General features: G+C 40.8%; 2 protein-coding genes across 4 annotated transcripts; both read left to right on the plus strand.

Annotated features, from left to right (window-relative positions):
- The first annotated feature begins 84 nt into the window (after positions 1-84).
- LOC110060994 (uncharacterized) lies at positions 85-7,834 on the plus strand. 2 transcript variants are annotated; one of them, XM_089292097.1, is made up of 7 exons: positions 85-346; positions 1,900-2,005; positions 2,864-2,985; positions 3,635-3,757; positions 4,419-5,591; positions 6,495-6,687; positions 7,394-7,834. In XM_089292097.1, exons 3-6 carry the CDS (start codon positions 2,874-2,876, stop codon positions 6,668-6,670), a joined length of 1,584 nt encoding a protein of 527 aa, XP_089148223.1. In that variant the 5' UTR covers positions 85-346; positions 1,900-2,005; positions 2,864-2,873; the 3' UTR covers positions 6,671-6,687; positions 7,394-7,834. The 2 variants fall into 2 exon arrangements, with proteins under 2 accessions (XP_089148223.1, XP_089148222.1); XM_089292096.1 differs by lacking the exon at positions 1,900-2,005 and having other exon boundaries at positions 86-346.
- A 3,424-nt stretch (positions 7,835-11,258) lies between these two features.
- Positions 11,259-17,725, plus strand: LOC110060995 (uncharacterized). 2 transcript variants are annotated; one of them, XM_089292670.1, is made up of 8 exons: positions 11,259-11,342; positions 11,597-11,685; positions 12,022-12,084; positions 12,708-12,845; positions 13,540-13,665; positions 14,402-14,664; positions 14,852-15,086; positions 16,044-17,725. In XM_089292670.1, the coding sequence occupies exons 2-8, from the start codon at positions 11,619-11,621 to the stop codon at positions 16,664-16,666; spliced, it is 1,515 nt and encodes a 504-aa protein (XP_089148796.1). In that variant the 5' UTR covers positions 11,259-11,342; positions 11,597-11,618; the 3' UTR covers positions 16,667-17,725. The 2 variants fall into 2 exon arrangements, with proteins under 2 accessions (XP_089148796.1, XP_089148795.1); XM_089292669.1 differs by lacking the exon at positions 11,259-11,342 and having other exon boundaries at positions 11,580-11,685.

Here is a 17,725-nt window from a genome sequence, read left to right on the forward strand (position 1 = left end):
CTTCAACCTCAGGTAAGGTGTGAAAATGATATTCTACTTCGAAAAAACAACTATATCTGATGTCTACCTGTTATTGCAATCCAGATTAAAGACTTTTACGAAGGTTACCCTCGTTGCAGAACTCAAGGAAGTAATCAAATTGTGATATCCGACCTGCTTTCGATGCAATGAACTTCGACAAAACTTACTGATCCCCGAGGAATTTGCTTGTGGCCTTTTGTTCTTGTTTAATTATTTACCATTCATATGTCCCAACGGGTAGTTGCATCTTTAGTTCAGAGAGTTTCACCTCGGTAGTGTTTTGACCACGAGAAGTTTGTTTTGGTCTCAGCCGCGCATAATTCAGGTAGGTCATTGACAACAATATCTTTGAATTCATGAGGTGTTCGGCAAGCATGACTAATCTGGCGAGACAAATGTGCTACAAGGCTTGCGGTAAAAATTAGAGAGTTCAAACATCCTAGAAACTACGAAAGCACTATGGGTGAAGTTCCTTCTTTGGATGTGATTGAAGTTATACTGTTCATTGATTTGGTTTGACGGATTTGTCACCGAAAAGAATTGCTTTTATTTATTTCCTTCTGTTAAAAGTCTCATCTTGCAGTCTCTGATTTCAAAATCGGGTTTCGGCCATAGAAAGATACGGGGTATGGCTTAAGGACGTGAGAGCCTTAAAGATGGCGGGTGAGAATTAAAAGAAAAGCTAGGTTACTATATTAGTTGGTCAGCAGATGAAGTCTTCGGCGAAATTCGTTGGTGTGTCGGCTGCCATGTTAAAAGAATGGCTAGGGCAGGAGTTAGAGAGATAACTAGCAAGTCAAATCAAGGTTGATGTTCTCTACAGAGTGATATGAGACAAATGTTTTCACACACGGAATGGCATATATTCCACTTTTACTTTATACTTATGATTTTCATTTTTTTTTTTATCTTCTTTATGTATCTAATCTTAAAAAGAATATTACATAAAAAGCTCCAACAATCAAATTGCCTTGAATCGAAAATAATTACGAAATCAACTTCTTTTTTGTGTATCTTTGTGTATGCTGGTGTATGAGAAAAGCATCACATTGTAAGCTCCAATTTGAAGTGTTTTGAAAGGAAAAGAATTATCGACTCCAACTGCCTGCAGGAGGTCAGGTGAAGCACATTCATCGGATAGAGTCAGGCCACTGGCACACCATCTTAACCACTGTGAACATGCTGTTGCCATTCTAAATTGTAGACTAGGAAATGGAAGTCTTTATTTGTTTATTCACCGCAATTTGAAGAGCAGTCAAACTAACGGATAATGGAATAAATCGAAGAATAAGTAAGCAGCTCTAGGAATTATTTCCGGTTTGTTGTGTTAGTAGGCTCTTAAAAACAATATACCTAAAAGTGATAGCACGGTAAATCAATGTTGTCATTCCGAGAAAGCAACGAAACAAACAAACAAATTCTTAACCACCAGTTCAAAACAAACAGATTAACACACAAGAATCAAGTTACCGTTTTAAGACCTTTCTCGACGTAAATTAACAGAAGGGGTTTTCAGCTCCGTCCCTGTCTCTTGCGTGAGTTCTCAGCAAGTTTGACCGATCGAATTTGCCTAGGAGTCCTAGTTGTAAATTTTACAATTCTGATTTCCTAATATTTTAACTCAAAACTGATGCTAATAAGTGTTTATTCACTGTTTATTGAAGCCTTGACTGAAACGACACGTTTTCTGAAGACCATTGTTCAATTCATAAAACACGTCAAAAAAAAAAAAAAAGGAAATAGGATACCTCTTAACGAAAAAAAGAGGATTCCTCAAGGGATTGAAAGTAAAATATTTCTGGCATGTGTACAAGAGGGTTGGGAGAAAATATTTCTTAAATCAGCCTTCGATTAAACTATCGATGACGTTTGTATCAGGTCATTGATCTAGTGAAGAGTCAAAATCATTACATTACACCTCTTGGTCTTCAAAACAGACGAAACTCCCTAACGGTAAATTAGTATCTTTTCAAGTGGCGTTCAGGTGAGATTTGTACTTAAGATAGATATATGTACATTAGAAAAAAAATAATTTGTTTGTTATTACTAAAGGAAAAATCTGCAACGTTATTAAGATATCCTTTCCCTAATGGTCAAGGTCATATGAGTAATTTGAACTGCTGAAGAATGCCACCATCTCGTGAACAGAGCTTTAGATTTATTCAGCAAAGTTTTCGACTAATACGCTGCAATTGCAACGAGAAGTATGTCTTAAAATTGACTTTTTTCAGTTTCTTTAAAATTTAGCTTCGCGAAAACGTAAAAACTAGTTACTTAATGTAGGCGTGACCCTACCTGCCAAGAATGGTCGAAGGTGATTGAGTTACTCAGATGTTTTACTGGGCCTGTGAAAATTTACCGCTATCAAAGTTTCAAAAACTAAGACTCGCGTTAAGTTAATTCCTTGATCAACACGGAATTTTTTTATTTTGTTCCCGTTGCTACAGTTTATTATTTGATTATATATACTTTTAGAAAATAATAAATATACTCTCATAATTCCCTTATTCTTGGCATCTTAAACAAAGACGCTTTTTGCATATTGCAAGATTGAGTCATGTTGGGACGCGAGTGACTGCTGGAAATGCGGCTGTCTTCGAAGGCTTCTCATTCTCCTGATCTGTCAAATAACGTTTTATGATCCAAATAATATTTGCTGCCCAGTGACATATATATCTTTTCAGCCTCGTGGTTCCTAGTTTGGCACTTACAAGAAGAAAAGCAAATAACCTGTTCTGCCAGTCTTAGCAGGGCTCATGTTCTTAAGGTAGCAATGCACCGCATTTGAATATTCAAATAACACGGTGGACGGTTAACGAACTAATGTTTTCTTCTTAACCAGGCGGGAGGCGATGAAAGCGACGGCCATTATAGTTGTGTTGACGATACTTGGCTCCTTGTGTCAAGGCAAGCCAGTTAACAAAAAGAAAAAGCCAGGAAAAGTCAATGACAAGCCAAAGCAAGGTAAAGCAATTACTCACCACATCATTAATATGATTTTTCTCAAATTGTTAACTATACTCAGTTAAACCAGGAAGAGTCTATTTGAAAACGCTTGCTTGACAGAAATTAGCTCTTTATTGCATCTGGCGACAGTGAAGACTTTCTTAAACGTTTTTTTAAATTCAACATCCAAGCCTCTCTACCCAGCGCATCATCTGTACCTTCCGTTTGGAACCAGGCAAAGCTAAAAGACGGTAATTCGAGCGGTTTTTATTTCAGTGTCGAAAAATAATTGGTTTTGCATCAACCACGCTACGTGATTGGCTTTAAAAAACTCGCGCCACCTTTTCATCCAATCAGAAGTAAAACCAAAATCAATCGTGACACGTTTGCATTCCCACACAGATTCATTCGTTTTCGGGGGCTTGGCGTCAGCTCCATGTAATTACTTCGAGTTTTAATTGGTCAATAATTACGTGCAGCAGGACAGGTCTATCGGTGAATTTGCTATAATTGCATATACTAGACACTACGGAGAATAATCAGTGTTTTATCATCGAACTGTAAAGGATGAGAGAGGAATACCGATTCGTAAATGAATTTGTTATAAAAAGCAACATAACAAAACAAATGTAACTTACATGTAACCCTTGATCTTGCTCTTTCCCAGACAGTGTCTGCTTCGACAAAGATGTAGCTTACTGCAAGAAATGGGCGTCCCGAGGCTACTGTCCTAAAAGCCCTTCAGTCATGTCAGGGAAGTGCAAGCTGGCTTGCAAAATGTGTGCTCCAGGTAAGAAATTGTTATAGACTCTGTGTATCTTTTCCTACCTGGGACACTACCAAAACGCTTTTTAAAAATGTCCTGGACGGCAAGATGTAAACTGCTTAAGGATGGGTCTATATTGGTTGTCTTAGAAACGTACGTGTTTCAGTAAGAAGCAATTTTAGACGATGACTAGCCATTAACTTGGAACGGGTGATTGTATTAAAAAATAGGCTTAGAACCGCCTGTCGGTGCTGCTATCGTGCAACACTTGGGACACTTAACAAAATACCAAATGGTGACGCCTTATTTTGAAGTGGGAAGCCATTATTCAATTTTCTGAGCCCCACTCTCCCAAAAGCAATATTGCAATGGTAGGTCTACCTTAGATGGATCAACATCATGATTGTGTTGGGGGAGGGGCGGCTTGCGAGAGCATCCGGATTTCTCGCCTCTTGTTTCTGGCGCCGAGACAAACGACAATCAGAAAAACATCTGCGTTCGCAGGCTAAGGGTGGGGGCGAGGAGACGAACAGAAATACCATATGCTGGAAAAAGCGCGAAGTCGCCAGGATTGTAACTGGCCCTTTCGAGCCCAGATTTACTCGTGGCAGATTGGATTTTGTTACTATTTTCCTACACATGTTATGTTCTGACTTAATGAAAAACGAACTTGCATTTGTTCCAGGGGAAATGCTGATGGATGATGACAGTAGATGTAGCCAGTGGCGGAGTAATGACTTATGTGCAAAGGCCAACCATCAGCCTTATATGTTTAAACATTGCAAGTTCAGCTGCAAAGGGTTTGTAGCTTTACCTTCAGTGCCAAAAAAGAAGCTGGGTGATATCTACGGAATGGGAATGGGAGGACAATACGGACAACAAGGAATGGCTGGTAGATTTGGCCCACAGCAGCCATTTGGGCAACAATATGGACAGCGACCGCAACCATATGGTCAGTACGGGCAACAGCAGCCTTATAATCCGTACGCACCTCAGCAGCAATATGGCAGACCACCATATGGCCAGCAGCAATATGGGCAATATGGACAGCAGCCTTACAGACCACAGGCTTATCAACAACAGCCTTATCAACCTTATCAACAACAGCCCTATGGTCAGCCACCCATGTACGGACAGCAGCCATCATATGGCCAGCAAGGAATGATGCAGCCCTATGGACAAGCCGGCCAGCCATGTCCCACGGATCCTTGTGCTCCACCGTGCCCACCCCCACTACCTTGTGGGCAACCTCCTTGTCCGCCACAACCACCCCAACAGCCTTGCGGAGGTCCACCAGCTCCAGAAGTACCACCTCCACCCCCTCCACCAGCAAAGCCAACTGAAGAAGGAAAAGAAGAAGAAGGAAAAGAAGAAGAAAATGAAGAAAAGGGAGAAGAGGAAAAGGAAGAAAAACCACCAACGAAGCCACCTCCTCCTGTTCATCCTCCTCCACCCAGGCGGCCTTACCAGCCTTACCAACCTTATGCACAGAGACCGCCTTATGGACAGCCACCGTACGGGCAACAACCACCTTACGGTCAGCAATATCCATTCGGACAGCAGCCTCCCTATGGTCAGCAACCTCCTTATGCTCAACAATCTCCTTATGGTCAGCAATATCCGTATGCACAACAGCAACCTTATGGGCAACCTCAACCATTTTATGGACAAGGTAGTCCTCAACCACAGCCTCCAGTTCAGCCTGCCGTACAGCCCGCGCAACCTGCACAGCAACCTGCTCAACCAGCTTCTCCAATGCCCGCGGCCCCTGCTGCTCAACCCGCTGGGCAGGCTGCTGCCCCTATGCCGGCGGCTCCTGCCGGTGGCTCCAACCCTATGCCGGCAGCTCCCGCCCCTGGTAAGTTGTTAGGGAATCAGAAGTATTGCCATAAACAGTAGTACATCCCTAGCAATTCCTTTAAATAGTTAAAGAAAAAATCATGGGACGGTCCATTTAAGAACTTTAAGGACGTTCGCGCTAATTGTTTCTGCGCATCCTTACTGCGCTCGCAAATTCACACGCCACGTCATGCATCGAGCGCGCGCTAAGCAATAAAATGAACAATGATAGGGCAGATGGCCATTCCTATAGCTTTGCCCAGGCTTAAGGATCTTGGACGTTAAGTGACCCCAGTTTTTCTTTTGATGGATCATTTTCTCTACCGATTTTCGACGTTTAGCGAAAAACGGAAAAAAATCTATCGATTAGAAGTTTGAAATTTTTGCAAAATGCACCATCGAGTTCCGTTCTTTTTAGCTCTTCGTTTATCTCTGCGGCGGTTTCAAATGCCTCTTGAAGGGTTACGTTTTGTGAAGACGTTGTAAAAATCAACGCGCGCAACGGATCCACCTATAGAAATAGTACAAGGCTAGTTTGTCTCCATTGATTCATCTTTGATATTTTATTAAAACCCTGGAGACCATACTGATTTACGCACGCCAATTTTTCAAAATCAGACTAGTTTTACACACGCTTTATCTCTGAACCGAAGGCCGTGACCCCAAAATTTTTCATTTCTGAAACAAGTAATTCATTATACGTCAGCAGTAGAAGTTTGAAGAAAATGTAACGCGTGGAACATTTTCGCGCGAACGTCCTTAAGTTGTAATATCATGTTTTATGGTTTAAATGCGAGTTTTCCTGGAATCGTTGTTAACTCTGTTCTAAATATCAACAAAATGGTTTTCGGGTAGACTATAATTGTCATAATCAGTCTCTTATTTTAATTTCTTTTTCGATTTTTCTTGTTATTTAATGCAGAAGCTGCTGCTGGCATGACCCCGCAAGCTGATTCGCCACAGGGAGGGCAAGCTTACGTTATCCAACACCCATGGCCAGGAACAGAAGGACCACTCACAATTAAAAAGCAAGGCGTTGAAAAGAAGATAGTAGAACCCAAAAAGAACCTAACCGCCGACGAAGTAGTGGTGGCTTAAATTTTTAGCATCATTAGGTAAGAAATGATAAAACTCCATCTTTCACCACTTGATATAAACCTGAATTCAACCGGGTTTTTACGAGTGTGTGGCAATGAACAAGGCAAGTACAATAGAAGAGCAAAATTTCACGTGTTCGGCTAGTCAGTCCGTCGATGCTCTGTAAATTTAAAACCGACCATAAGTTTAATGCTGCTGTATTTTATTACACTTCTGAAGATACGACAACGTGTTATGTTTTCTGGATACTTCATAAGACCAGTAGGGAATTAAAACGTGGTTAAAGCCTTTTTTCACGCATTCTTTGATGTATCATCAATCATTTTCTCAAGAATATTTCGATAGAGTACTTTAGCTGTCTTTTTTTACCATTGCGAGGGGCTTTATTTTCTTTATAAAATAACTGGGATACTACCCACGCTCTGATTGGTCAATAGAGTTGCTAAACCTATGTTCTATTGTACCGGTAAACCACGGCTCCCGATCTATGGCAGCTCTAGGCGGGAACTAGAGAACTCGGAACTCTAGCGATAACAAATGTAATAAACAGTTTTGCCTTTCAGTGGCTGAGATATCAATAACACGAATATCTTTTCATTCAACATGTACAAGGAAATTTGCAAGGAAAAACGGGACCAGAAGTTGGTCGTCATATAAAAGCTTTTCATTTATGTAACAACCGCTTTGCTCTTTATAACTGTCGCATTGTTTTGTCTGTTTCAGATGTAGACGATACCCCAACATATGACTCAATTTGGAGTCGACTCTGTTTTATGACTTAACTACTGTACAAGAAAGTAGTTTCCTCTCTATGGATTCGGATTCTGAAAGCCCATACCTACGAACAGGTTGTTCGGTTTTGATACAAGGCCATACCAAAACAATCCTGACACTACTATGAACACGTGGCTTCGTCCTAGTAGAAAACAATTGCGAGTTTAAAAAAATTGAAAGAACAACACTGGCCTGAGATCAGTGGCGCCCATGTAGTTAATCCCATTGTGGTTGCACGACGCACTTTATCGTTTCTTGTCAATCAGTTCCCTGACATGTTTAGCAAACATACACAAAACTTTTGTGACCTCAAACATTCGCTCAGTGCAGTTTGACAACTGTAATAAAAAGCTATGTACAAATTTAAATAAAATGAAATTTATTCCTTGATCTGTTTTGAAAAAGCCGTCATGTAGATTTATTATTTACTGTGGTTGTAGCCGATATAACACGCACTCTGATTGGTTAGTTCTAGGGCATTATTCTCCCGCAATGCCTACGGGTCGATTACGGGTCTGCAAACACAAAGCAAATGGTAATTTAAAAAGATCATTTTATAAGCCATATAATAAAGAACTTATTTATCTCGAACAACATATTTATCTCGAACATTATGATCGCATAATCTGTTGCCTCCAACGTTAGGTCTTTAAGGGGAAATCTCAAAGGTCCTCAAACCTACAGTGGGCGACAAAAGTGTTGAGGCACTTGGCAGTAAAATTCGATTTTCGAGCGTCTGGGAAACATTTTCCCCCTTTCCCCCAAACAATGTTGTTTTTTCTATCAGTCTTAGACTGCACAGACCACAGCGCCTACGCAACATTGGATTGGGGGACCGGGGGTATCAGAGAATTAACGCTAGATGCAAATAAAATAGAATAAGTGCTTAATTACATATCAAAAAGCGTCATTTTCTAAAAGTGTCTCAACTACTTTTGTCGCGCATTGTAGGCTTTGCAAGGTCTCGGTTGAGATTTTCCCGTAAAGACCTCACTCTCAATTACAAGCACGTCAACTATGTCATTCAACTGAATACGAGTTTTTTAGTTTGAACTGCGGAGAAAGATGTAAAGACATGGATGATGATCGCAGTTATGCACACAGCTTAAGGACCTGTGTGTCTAACTGCCATGATCAATGTCTTTATACGAACTATGTAGGTCACGTGGTTAGCCCATGAACCAAAAGGTTAAGGTTTGACTTTTTGAGTTCTATGCAGCACTAAGATATGAAAAATGGATCTTGACCTAAAGTCTTTTTTTACTGCACGTAGCGCAATATATTAAGGTCACAATCTTGATTTGCACTTTTATCGATGATTATGGTATGCAAACTCTATTCTCAACCGGCCAAACTAACCAAACTTGTTCTCTTCAAGGGTTCTATTTAACAATTAGATTATTCCCTCTCGATTTCTATGGCGTAATAGTCGACGAGGGCACAGCCCGAGTTAATTATAACGCGCAGAAATCGAGAGCGACCAATCGAATTGTTTCGGCATAAATCTAATAGTCATTCAAACATTTATCTAAATCGTGTTTGTAGACACTTTGAAAACGCAAAAAAGCGGCCGTCAGTTTGTTAACAACCACTTATTGCTACGCTACTCACAATCTATCACAGAATAGTATCACCCAACTAGTGGACTAATGCAAATCCTGAATTTTCATTGGTTACGCTAGTAGAGGACTATTACTAATGGTCCTCGAGTAGCGAAATTTGCGCAATCGAGCGTGACGCTTTCTTTCGTTTTATTCCCAAATAAATATTTTTTCAACTTGCATTTGCTAACTTTATTGTTGCCTTTTCTATCCGACTAGTTGGGTGATACTAAAACAATTAGACCCTTCGCCTTCAAGGGCCACGGGTCAATAGACCATTCGGCTTCGCCTCATTGTTAAATAGATAGTATGTCAGCTTAGCCAACAACAGAACGGCATTCCCGATAGAACGCTGTTAGCTTTTTTTACCACAGATCAGATGATCAAGTGGAAGGCGCGGTGGCCTCATAGTTAGTGCGCTCGTTTCCGGATAGAGCGGTCCGGGTTCGAGCCCTGGCCGGGAAAATTGTGTTGTGTTCTTTTCAAGACACATTACTCTCACAGTGCCTCTCTCCACCCAGGTGTATAACTGGGTACCGGCGAACTTAATGCTGGGGGTAACCCTGCGATGGACTAGCATCTCTTTCAGGTGGGAGTAGAAATACCCTTAGTCGCTTCATGCTACAGAAACCGGGATAAGCTCCGGCCTGGTGGACCACTTGGCTCGAATGCGGGCTTTACCTACCTCAGATGATTAAGAAAGAGGATCAAAACTCTTCGTACAATGACAAAATTGTGTATCTCATCCAAAAATTTTTTCCCACATTTCTGATCAAATGATGACGTTGCCTTCCTTGATTAAAAACACCAATAATTAGCTAACTGTTATGAAACAGAGAAAATAGAATTGGCCTTTTAGTTTATGACGTTTGCATTTACAGCAAGCTAAACCTCCAGTAAATCAGTGATGACTTATAAAGTAGGTGGATGATTTATTTATTACGCCTCAATAGATATTGACTCGTAAAGGATTGTTGTACTTTTCCAAAATGTATTGTTCGATATGACGACAGAATCATAGACCTCCCTCGACATTTGACTCTAAAATATGCTTGGATATTTGTCCTCGAACATTAATATCTGTTCCTTGAAGCCCAAAGCTTTCCTCGAGCTTCTCTCTCGGAAAACTGTTCGCTTCTCGAAGCAAATAATGTGCGAGGACAAATGTCCGAGCATATTTTTGGGCTAAATTGAGGCTATTGTTTATATGTCTTGAATCTCAGATACTGTTTCCTGTGATGAATAGAAACCATGCGAAAAGAGAAGCCTGCTTCTCAGATATGAGCTAAGATTAGGAGCACGAGAAAGGGTTACTATTTAGAAATGGACTGAAAATATCTGAAAAAAATAAAGCCCACAATAGGAAACACCATCGCATCGGCTTTCTAGATTCAGCTGTTTCGAGAATGGTTGCCCTACACAAGGTTAAAAGCACACGCGACAATAGCCAAAGGGATTATGGGAAGCGTTATCTCACCCTTGTCTGATTGAAGATCCTAGTGTTTCAGTGGGACAGAAGCAATGGTAAAGGACCACTTCCCATGATACCTTTCAGCATGTCGAAATCAAAAGCGGAACTCAAGTGATCGCTGACTGGTTGGAAGCAGCTTAAAAGTGGCCACCAGTTTTTACTATTAAATCACCTGTTGTAAAAACTCGAAATAATTACAAAACCAAACCACATGGGCGATTTTTGCTCTTTTTCCTAGTAAAAGCATTGAGAAGTTTATCAAATTGTATTTCCAAATCATAATGAAAAATCCTCTAGTTTGGATTTAGAGAGCAAAGTGTTCATAAAAACAACAGAACAAAGGTTTCAATCGATTAATTTGTCTGGTTCTGGTTTAACTGAATCAAATTTCAAAACATTGCAGCGAAACTATTGTAGTCCAGTCTTCATACATTTTAAAATATCTAATATAAAAGTGGTATAACTACTGAGAAATCAGAGGCTACAGATCATTAAAGTAGGCGGGGAAAGATCCAGATGTAATTTTAAGTGAGTTTAGCGCAAATTTACTTTGTGTAAATTTGTTCTTGGACACAAAAAAGTAGACATCGTGAAAAAATATTTCAAACTGGTTTGTTTGAATGTGGCTATAAATTGACCCAAAGACGACCCCCTACAAATGTTTACAGGGGATTTGTCTAAACGTGAAGAATGTTGTCACACTGAAGGTTTTGGTTAGGTAGCACCTGTCAAGTTCATTCACGCAAGAGGGAACACTTTCATTCGTTCGCTCACTGCGACGTGGATTCGGGTTCTACAAAGTATGACGGAAAATTAGCCTCTAAAGGTAAGTTTTCTTTTTGATATCTCTAAGTAAGTTTTATAAGCCTTAGCACCAACATGACTTTGGCGAGGGGCCGTCTCCACAACACTGTGTTTCCCATTCCAGACGGAAAATGGCTCCATATTGATTTCAAACAATTAATATTTACCTTGCCAACAAATTCGACTTATGCAGTAAAATAAAACTGAAATGAGTTAGAGTACACTAATATAAATGCGACGCTCTATTTTATGATGGCATATGACGATTTTATGCAGAAAATACGAAGCTTCTGACGGGATGGTCGAATTGAGACGAACAGCTCGAAATGCGATCGTTTCTACTACTCTTTATATCATCATCTCAGGTATAATATAAATAACATTTCAAGTTAGGTTTCCTTTCAGTATTGTCTAACTGTGAGGTTTTTAGAGTTCAGGTATTCCTCCTAATCAGAGATCAGATTTAATTAATGGTTACTTGTTATACTATTTAACAAGAGGTATTGGTGTTAATGTTTATTGACGCTAGCTTCAAAGTATCCAACCTGTTAAATCGCATTTTCGTTGAATACTTACCGCTAATATGTCTTATAAGTAATATATTCATTTTTCTTCCCGAGGAGTATAGCCTATGGCCACAAAAATCTTAGCGTGGTAATATTCAAGCATTTCACGAACTGATCTCGTATGTTATGCGTCAGTATTTCAGGTTATAACCAAAGACGCCGCACAAGGTGCTCCGATATCCCTGGATGTTTCTCGACGTAAGAATATCTTAATCCTTTTAATCCACGCACATAGCGCGCCGGCTAAAGGAATGACTGACTGGCCGACCGGTTAACGAAATAACTAACTAACTGACTGACGGATTCTCTGACTGAATGACTAACTGGCTGCCGGACTGACTGGCTGGCTGGCTGGCTGGCTGGCCGACCGACTGAGTAACCGACCGACCAACTGAATGTCATGAGTGACGGACGGACCGATCGATAGACCGACCGATCGACTGAAGACTGACTGAGTGACTGACTAACCGACAGACTGACTGTCTGTCTGTCTGACTGACTGACTGACTGACTGGATTGTTTATAAGGTTTTCTCTATGATTGCTTATATAGGAAAAAACAAAGGATCACGATGAGTACATAAAATCCACCACGCAAGAAAACGTCGCGTAAACCGAGGGCTGATATTCTGTCTGTAGAGTCGCGAGCAAGCATGGCTTATTAAAATAATTATCGCACGACCTTATGATTATATGAGAAAGTGCTGTAGAAAGTTAGGCGGCAAAGTACAATGAAAAGTACAAATTACATAAGAACAGCAATAAAACACTAGCTAAGAGGTTTGAACTTACCTCTTAGATGTCTATCATTTACCTTCACAGTTCGTATCAATCCACTGGAGTGCTATAATCGCGCTAAATCGTGCCCCAAAATGGCTGATAACGGTTACTGTGTGTCCAACTATCATTACATGATTGACAGGTGTCCATGGAGCTGTCGATTCTGCAGGAGAGCTAGAGGTAGTAAGAAGGCCCTAGTCTAGTGGCTAATGAGGTGTTTATTCCTCTTTTTGTGGAAGGCGCGGTGGCCTCATGGTTAGTGCGCTTGTCTCCGGATCGAGCGGTCCGGGTTCGAGCCCTGGCCGGGGACATTGTGTTGTGTTCTTGGGCAAGACACTTTACTCTCACAGTTCCTCTCTCCACCAAGGTATACAAAGGGGTACCGGTGAACTTAACGCTGGGGGTAACCCTGCGATGGACTAGCATCCCATCCAGGGGGGAGTAGAAATACTCCTAGTCGCTTCATGCTGTGGAAACCGGGATAAGTTCCGGCCTGATGTAGGCTCGATTACCAGCCGCTGTTTCGGGAAATGAGCCCGCGCTCACCCCTCCTCGGGAGGCACGCGGACCGGAGAGAGCGGCGGAAATAGAGCCTAGCCTGATGGGCCACTTGGCTTGTATACAGTCTTTACCTTTACCTAGATATTCCTTTTACCTTGCAATGTTGGACAAGTTCCAATCAAAATTTAGCAACTGACTGATGCAAACATTTCATTGCGTATAGCATTATGTATTAAAGTGTTATATTCTATGATTAAAAAGGTTTGGTAATAAGTCACGTTTGAAATAATTCAATGTTACTCTTGCTCTTGGTCTCCATAGACGTTAACACGATACAGTGCCACTAACAGCTTATTATTTGATTGCTTTCTAGGAGACACTGAGAAATGTGAAGATATCAGTGACAACTGCTCTGAATGGGTTTCTAACAGGGAATGTGCGACCCGCCCAGATTTCATGGCACAGAATTGCAAGAAAAGCTGTGAGATGTGCGGTCCAGGTAAATCTGTCCCATTTTCCTCATTTGGCTCGTCATTTGTAGTATTGTAAAAGGAGGAAGCTCAACAAAATCTCGATATGTGCTTCTAAGAGGTCTTAATTTCCCTGTCTAAGTCTCGCTGTCTAAGCTTAAGACGGAGCATAATTCTCTCACACCGTCATTTGAAATGAAAATACGTGTGCGCATTTGCTTTGCGGTATTGCTAAATTTAGGAGTATGAATGTCTCACGCGATTTGGGGGTCAAAAGTGTGGTGGGAAACTCTATTTTTATCTAGGCTGGGAAATAAATGTAACATCCCTGTCTGAGGAGAGTAGCCTGCGTCGCAGACGGACATTTGCCTGTAAATAACTGCAAACAGTGTAGGTCTGCATGGTTTCCGTTGTTATCTGTCGCTTCGTTTCGTAATCGTTTGCGGGCTCCGCGGGTGTATTGGCAATAATCGGGTTAGAATTGAGAAAGATTTCGAAAGCGACTTCCGGTGTTAGTTTTCCTCGTCGGGGGTCTAGAACAAGGATTTGTGCGCTACTTCGCAGACGCTAGTAACCCGCGGTATGTAGTGTCTGCAACGCAGGCTAGAGGAGAGGTGAGAGTGCCGCAATTGCCCCTAAGCATTAAAACTCCAGGGATATGCGACGTGTTAACTGCGTAAGTTGATCTGATATAAAATTTTAGAACTGATACTACCTATCACGACTCTCGTTCCTTTCTTAAAGATATTTTTTGCGTTTTTGCAGAAAGCGAGTACAGAGTGACGGATTCAGAGTCCATTTGTCCTATGTGGGCCAAAGCTGGTTGGTGCCAAAAAAACTCGGACCTTCTTCAAAAATGTCCCCACAGTTGTCAAAAGTACGGCTATATGGGAGCCAATTCCTTAGATGAACGCTACATAACTGTGAATTTTCAAAACACGTCATCAGTAAGAGCCCCAATATTCACTGAAATCGTTGCTCCACCTCCGCCTTCCGCTGCAATACGTGCTCATTCAGAATTGGAATCGGTAAGAAATGCTCTTTCTTATTTGCTTCAATTTAAAACGCAAAACCAAAACTTAGGTAGTATATGATATGGCCTCAGAAGCAACTTAGAGCTCCAAAAACTGTATTGATGAATTTCAAAGTGCATATGGGTATAAACTTAGTAGCTAAATTTCATAGTAATAATATGTTGTATTGTTCTAATTTCAGCTTCCTCAAGATTTGAGGACGGTTCTGGAGAAGGAATGGCTGGACTCAAGGCTTCTACAGCTGACTCAAAAACAAAACGAATACGTCACTCATCCAGAGCTACGCCCGCCTTCGTTACCATTATACACAAACCAGACTGCCCAGTCAGGTAACAACACTCTTCAGACTACACAGACTACACCTAGCTTGGCGAATTCTACAGGATATGGTCGTAATCAATCTTCCACACTACAAGGTAAGTGGCTTTATGAACCCATTTCCACCAACAGTAGTTGATGTAGATCTGGGGGAGGGTTCTGGAATCTCAATTATCAGTTATATTAAAGTTGTTTGACGATTACCCAGCTATCAGTCCATCGATCTTTCAGCTATCAGTGAATTTTGCAGATCTCAAATCTCAGCCTCACTGTTGACAAAATCTTGATCAATTATCAGCCATCATTAAAATCCCGTATAGACCCCCATTCACGGCTTTTACCAGGTTGGAATGTACACAGTAAAGGACATCATCCCGTGCCCTTTAAGCTGAGAGACTCGGCTAATTGTACTTTACATGCCATCTGACTTACATTTTAGTTTTGCGCATGAAAAGTTTCAATCTCTGCATAATTACTGCATTTTCATATAAAAGAAATACGGGATGACTGAGTCAAAATTACGATTTTGTAAACGAGCATGCTACGTCTCGTGATTGTTATCCTGGGTAAAAAAACTAACTCAGGATTCAAATAACGTGTCTGGTTGGTTTGTAAAAAATTCGAATGGGAAAAATCAACATTCACCCACCGTCCATTTGGAGCTTACGTAATATATCAAACACGAGAGACAGTGTTTCATCGGCATATCCAATCACGCAGAAGAAAGTTGAAGAAACGACGCGCAGCGGAGTTTTTTAACGAAAGTCGAGGTGTTTGGATAGCTAATGAAACACCGTCTCGAGTATTTGATATATCTTCTCAATCCAAACAAAACCTAAGGAGTAAACGGAAAAGTGAAATCGTAAAAATCTATGCTAATTAAGACCGGCTATCCAAACCTCCTTCACGGTTGTGATTTTCTTTGTTTTAACTTGATGAATTACTAATGACTTTGAAAAGGGTAATTGACAAGTTAAACAGAACCCATTTTTTTAAGCCAACCTCCCTTTTAAAGTCATTCCCGTCTTAATACCAGAGGTGTGGTCTCTCAATAGATGGGAATCAACAAAAAGAAATGCAACAAGCATCTGCTCCAGCACCTTCTCCTAGGCCTTACGATTCTCTCCTTCCACAACTGGTCATGGGTCGTCTAACCTGGAGCGGTAGAAATGAAAAAGCGCAGGAAAACAAGTCCACAGTTGAAGAGGTGTGGAAAGAAGAAAAAGAGGAAGATGAAGACTTGGACGAGGGTGGACAGCAGAAAGGAAAGGTTCCAGTCATAATTTCAGGAAACGACCGGGGTTCTGGTCACCGAGAGCTGACGATAGAAATGTCTTCCTCAGGAAATGAAAACATACAGGAAGAGAGAAACCACGACGACGAAACGAAGGCTTCTGGCCATTATATGGATAACGATTACAGAGATATGGAACAGAACGCGGCTTTATCTGGTAGCGGCGAAGAAAATGAGTCAAACAACCTCCACATAACAATGTACAATAGACCTGATAGCGGCCAGGGTGAATACGTCAGACAGATATTTCCAGAAAATGACTTCTCTGGAAGTGGTCAACTTGAAAATCAAGAAGCAAGAGATTACATTTTACTACGTTCATCTGGAAGTGGTCAGACAGACGAGAGATTGGAAATTGCATCATTCTCAGGGAGTGGGGAATAATGAACAGCAAACTAACATTTTCAGTGCACTAACTGACCACGGAGTTTGTTATCTTGTTTTATATTTTTATTCGCAATAAGCATTGACGTCTTGGGGTTTTTTCATATAATAGACCAATATTTCTAAAAGCCCAAAATATTAATTTTTTTGCGTGCAAAATGTTAAATATTTCCATTTTATCAAGAAAATTGTGGTAGTCTTAGGCTAACAAGTATTTGCAAGTTATACTTGTTAATTGTATTTCAATTCCGCGTTGTGTCTTGAGTTTATTATTTTCTATTTGTATTATTTGTACTAAACAACAGTCAGCTGAAATTTCAACTCGAAATGTTGGCTGGATACAGTGCATGAAAACAGTGGCAAATACAGTTGAAAATACCCCCTTACAGTTCCGTGTTCATGATATATATTCGCAATTTATGTGCCAGATAATAGGCGTGTTATGCATGATGACTGAGTCAATTTCACGGCCCGGATACTACGTAATAGATCGCTTCTCTCGAGCTGGACTTTAAATCTCTCCTTTCTCCAGAGTGAGTTCCTCAGTCATTACTGTAAGGTATCTGACTGCAAGATATTCGATACGTATCTTACACCCCGGGGATAATCCCATATAAAAAGGACGGGGATGTTCATCGAAATTTTTAAAAGAACCCCTAAGAGATACCAAGATCCTGTTTTGTGGGCGTGGCTTGAATTTTTTTTTTCCCCCCTAAGAGATAACAATTCTAAAACAAAGCATTATCTCCTCATATCTTTTTCGGCTCAATACCCCTAGAAGGTACCTCAAAAACGCCCGCTGTGGACCATTGAGGCTGAACACCCTGAGCACCCTAAAAGGTACCAAACGCACCTTTTTAACCCCTAAAAGGTACAACGAGCACTCCGGTCCTTTTTATATGGGAGTTCGCCCGGTCTTACACGTACGGACCTCGAACAAAATGTCCTCTTCCTCTGGTCAGTAGGATTGGAAATTACGTGCTTAATATGGAATATAAATAACGGAGGTAGTTTGAAGTAAATGTTGTTAAATAAAATTAAAAAAAAAAAAAAAAACAA

The sequence above is a fragment of the Orbicella faveolata genome, unplaced genomic scaffold, assembly GCF_042242905.1.
Source record: "Orbicella faveolata isolate gen_17 unplaced genomic scaffold, um_ofav_v1 contig_24, whole genome shotgun sequence".
Lineage (NCBI taxonomy): Eukaryota > Metazoa > Cnidaria > Anthozoa > Scleractinia > Merulinidae > Orbicella > Orbicella faveolata.

What these genes read in the sequence shown, in the direction of transcription:
- LOC110060994 (XM_089292097.1), top strand. Translation starts at nt 2,874, where the DNA reads ATGAAAGCGACGGCCATTATAGTTGTGTTGACGATACTTGGCTCCTTG. An exon ending in CAATGACAAGCCAAAGCAAG is followed by an intron (nt 2,986 to 3,634) that starts GTAAAGCAATTA and finishes GCTCTTTCCCAG; the next exon opens with ACAGTGTCTGCTTCGACAAA. An exon ending in GCCGGCAGCTCCCGCCCCTG is followed by an intron (nt 5,592 to 6,494) that starts GTAAGTTGTTAG and finishes TATTTAATGCAG; the next exon opens with AAGCTGCTGCTGGCATGACC.
- LOC110060995 (XM_089292669.1), top strand. Translation starts at nt 11,580, where the DNA reads ATGACGATTTTATGCAGAAAATACGAAGCTTCTGACGGGATGGTCGAA. An exon ending in TCTTTATATCATCATCTCAG is followed by an intron (nt 11,686 to 12,021) that starts GTATAATATAAA and finishes GTTATGCGTCAG; the next exon opens with TATTTCAGGTTATAACCAAA. An exon ending in ATCCCTGGATGTTTCTCGAC is followed by an intron (nt 12,085 to 12,707) that starts GTAAGAATATCT and finishes TTACCTTCACAG; the next exon opens with TTCGTATCAATCCACTGGAG.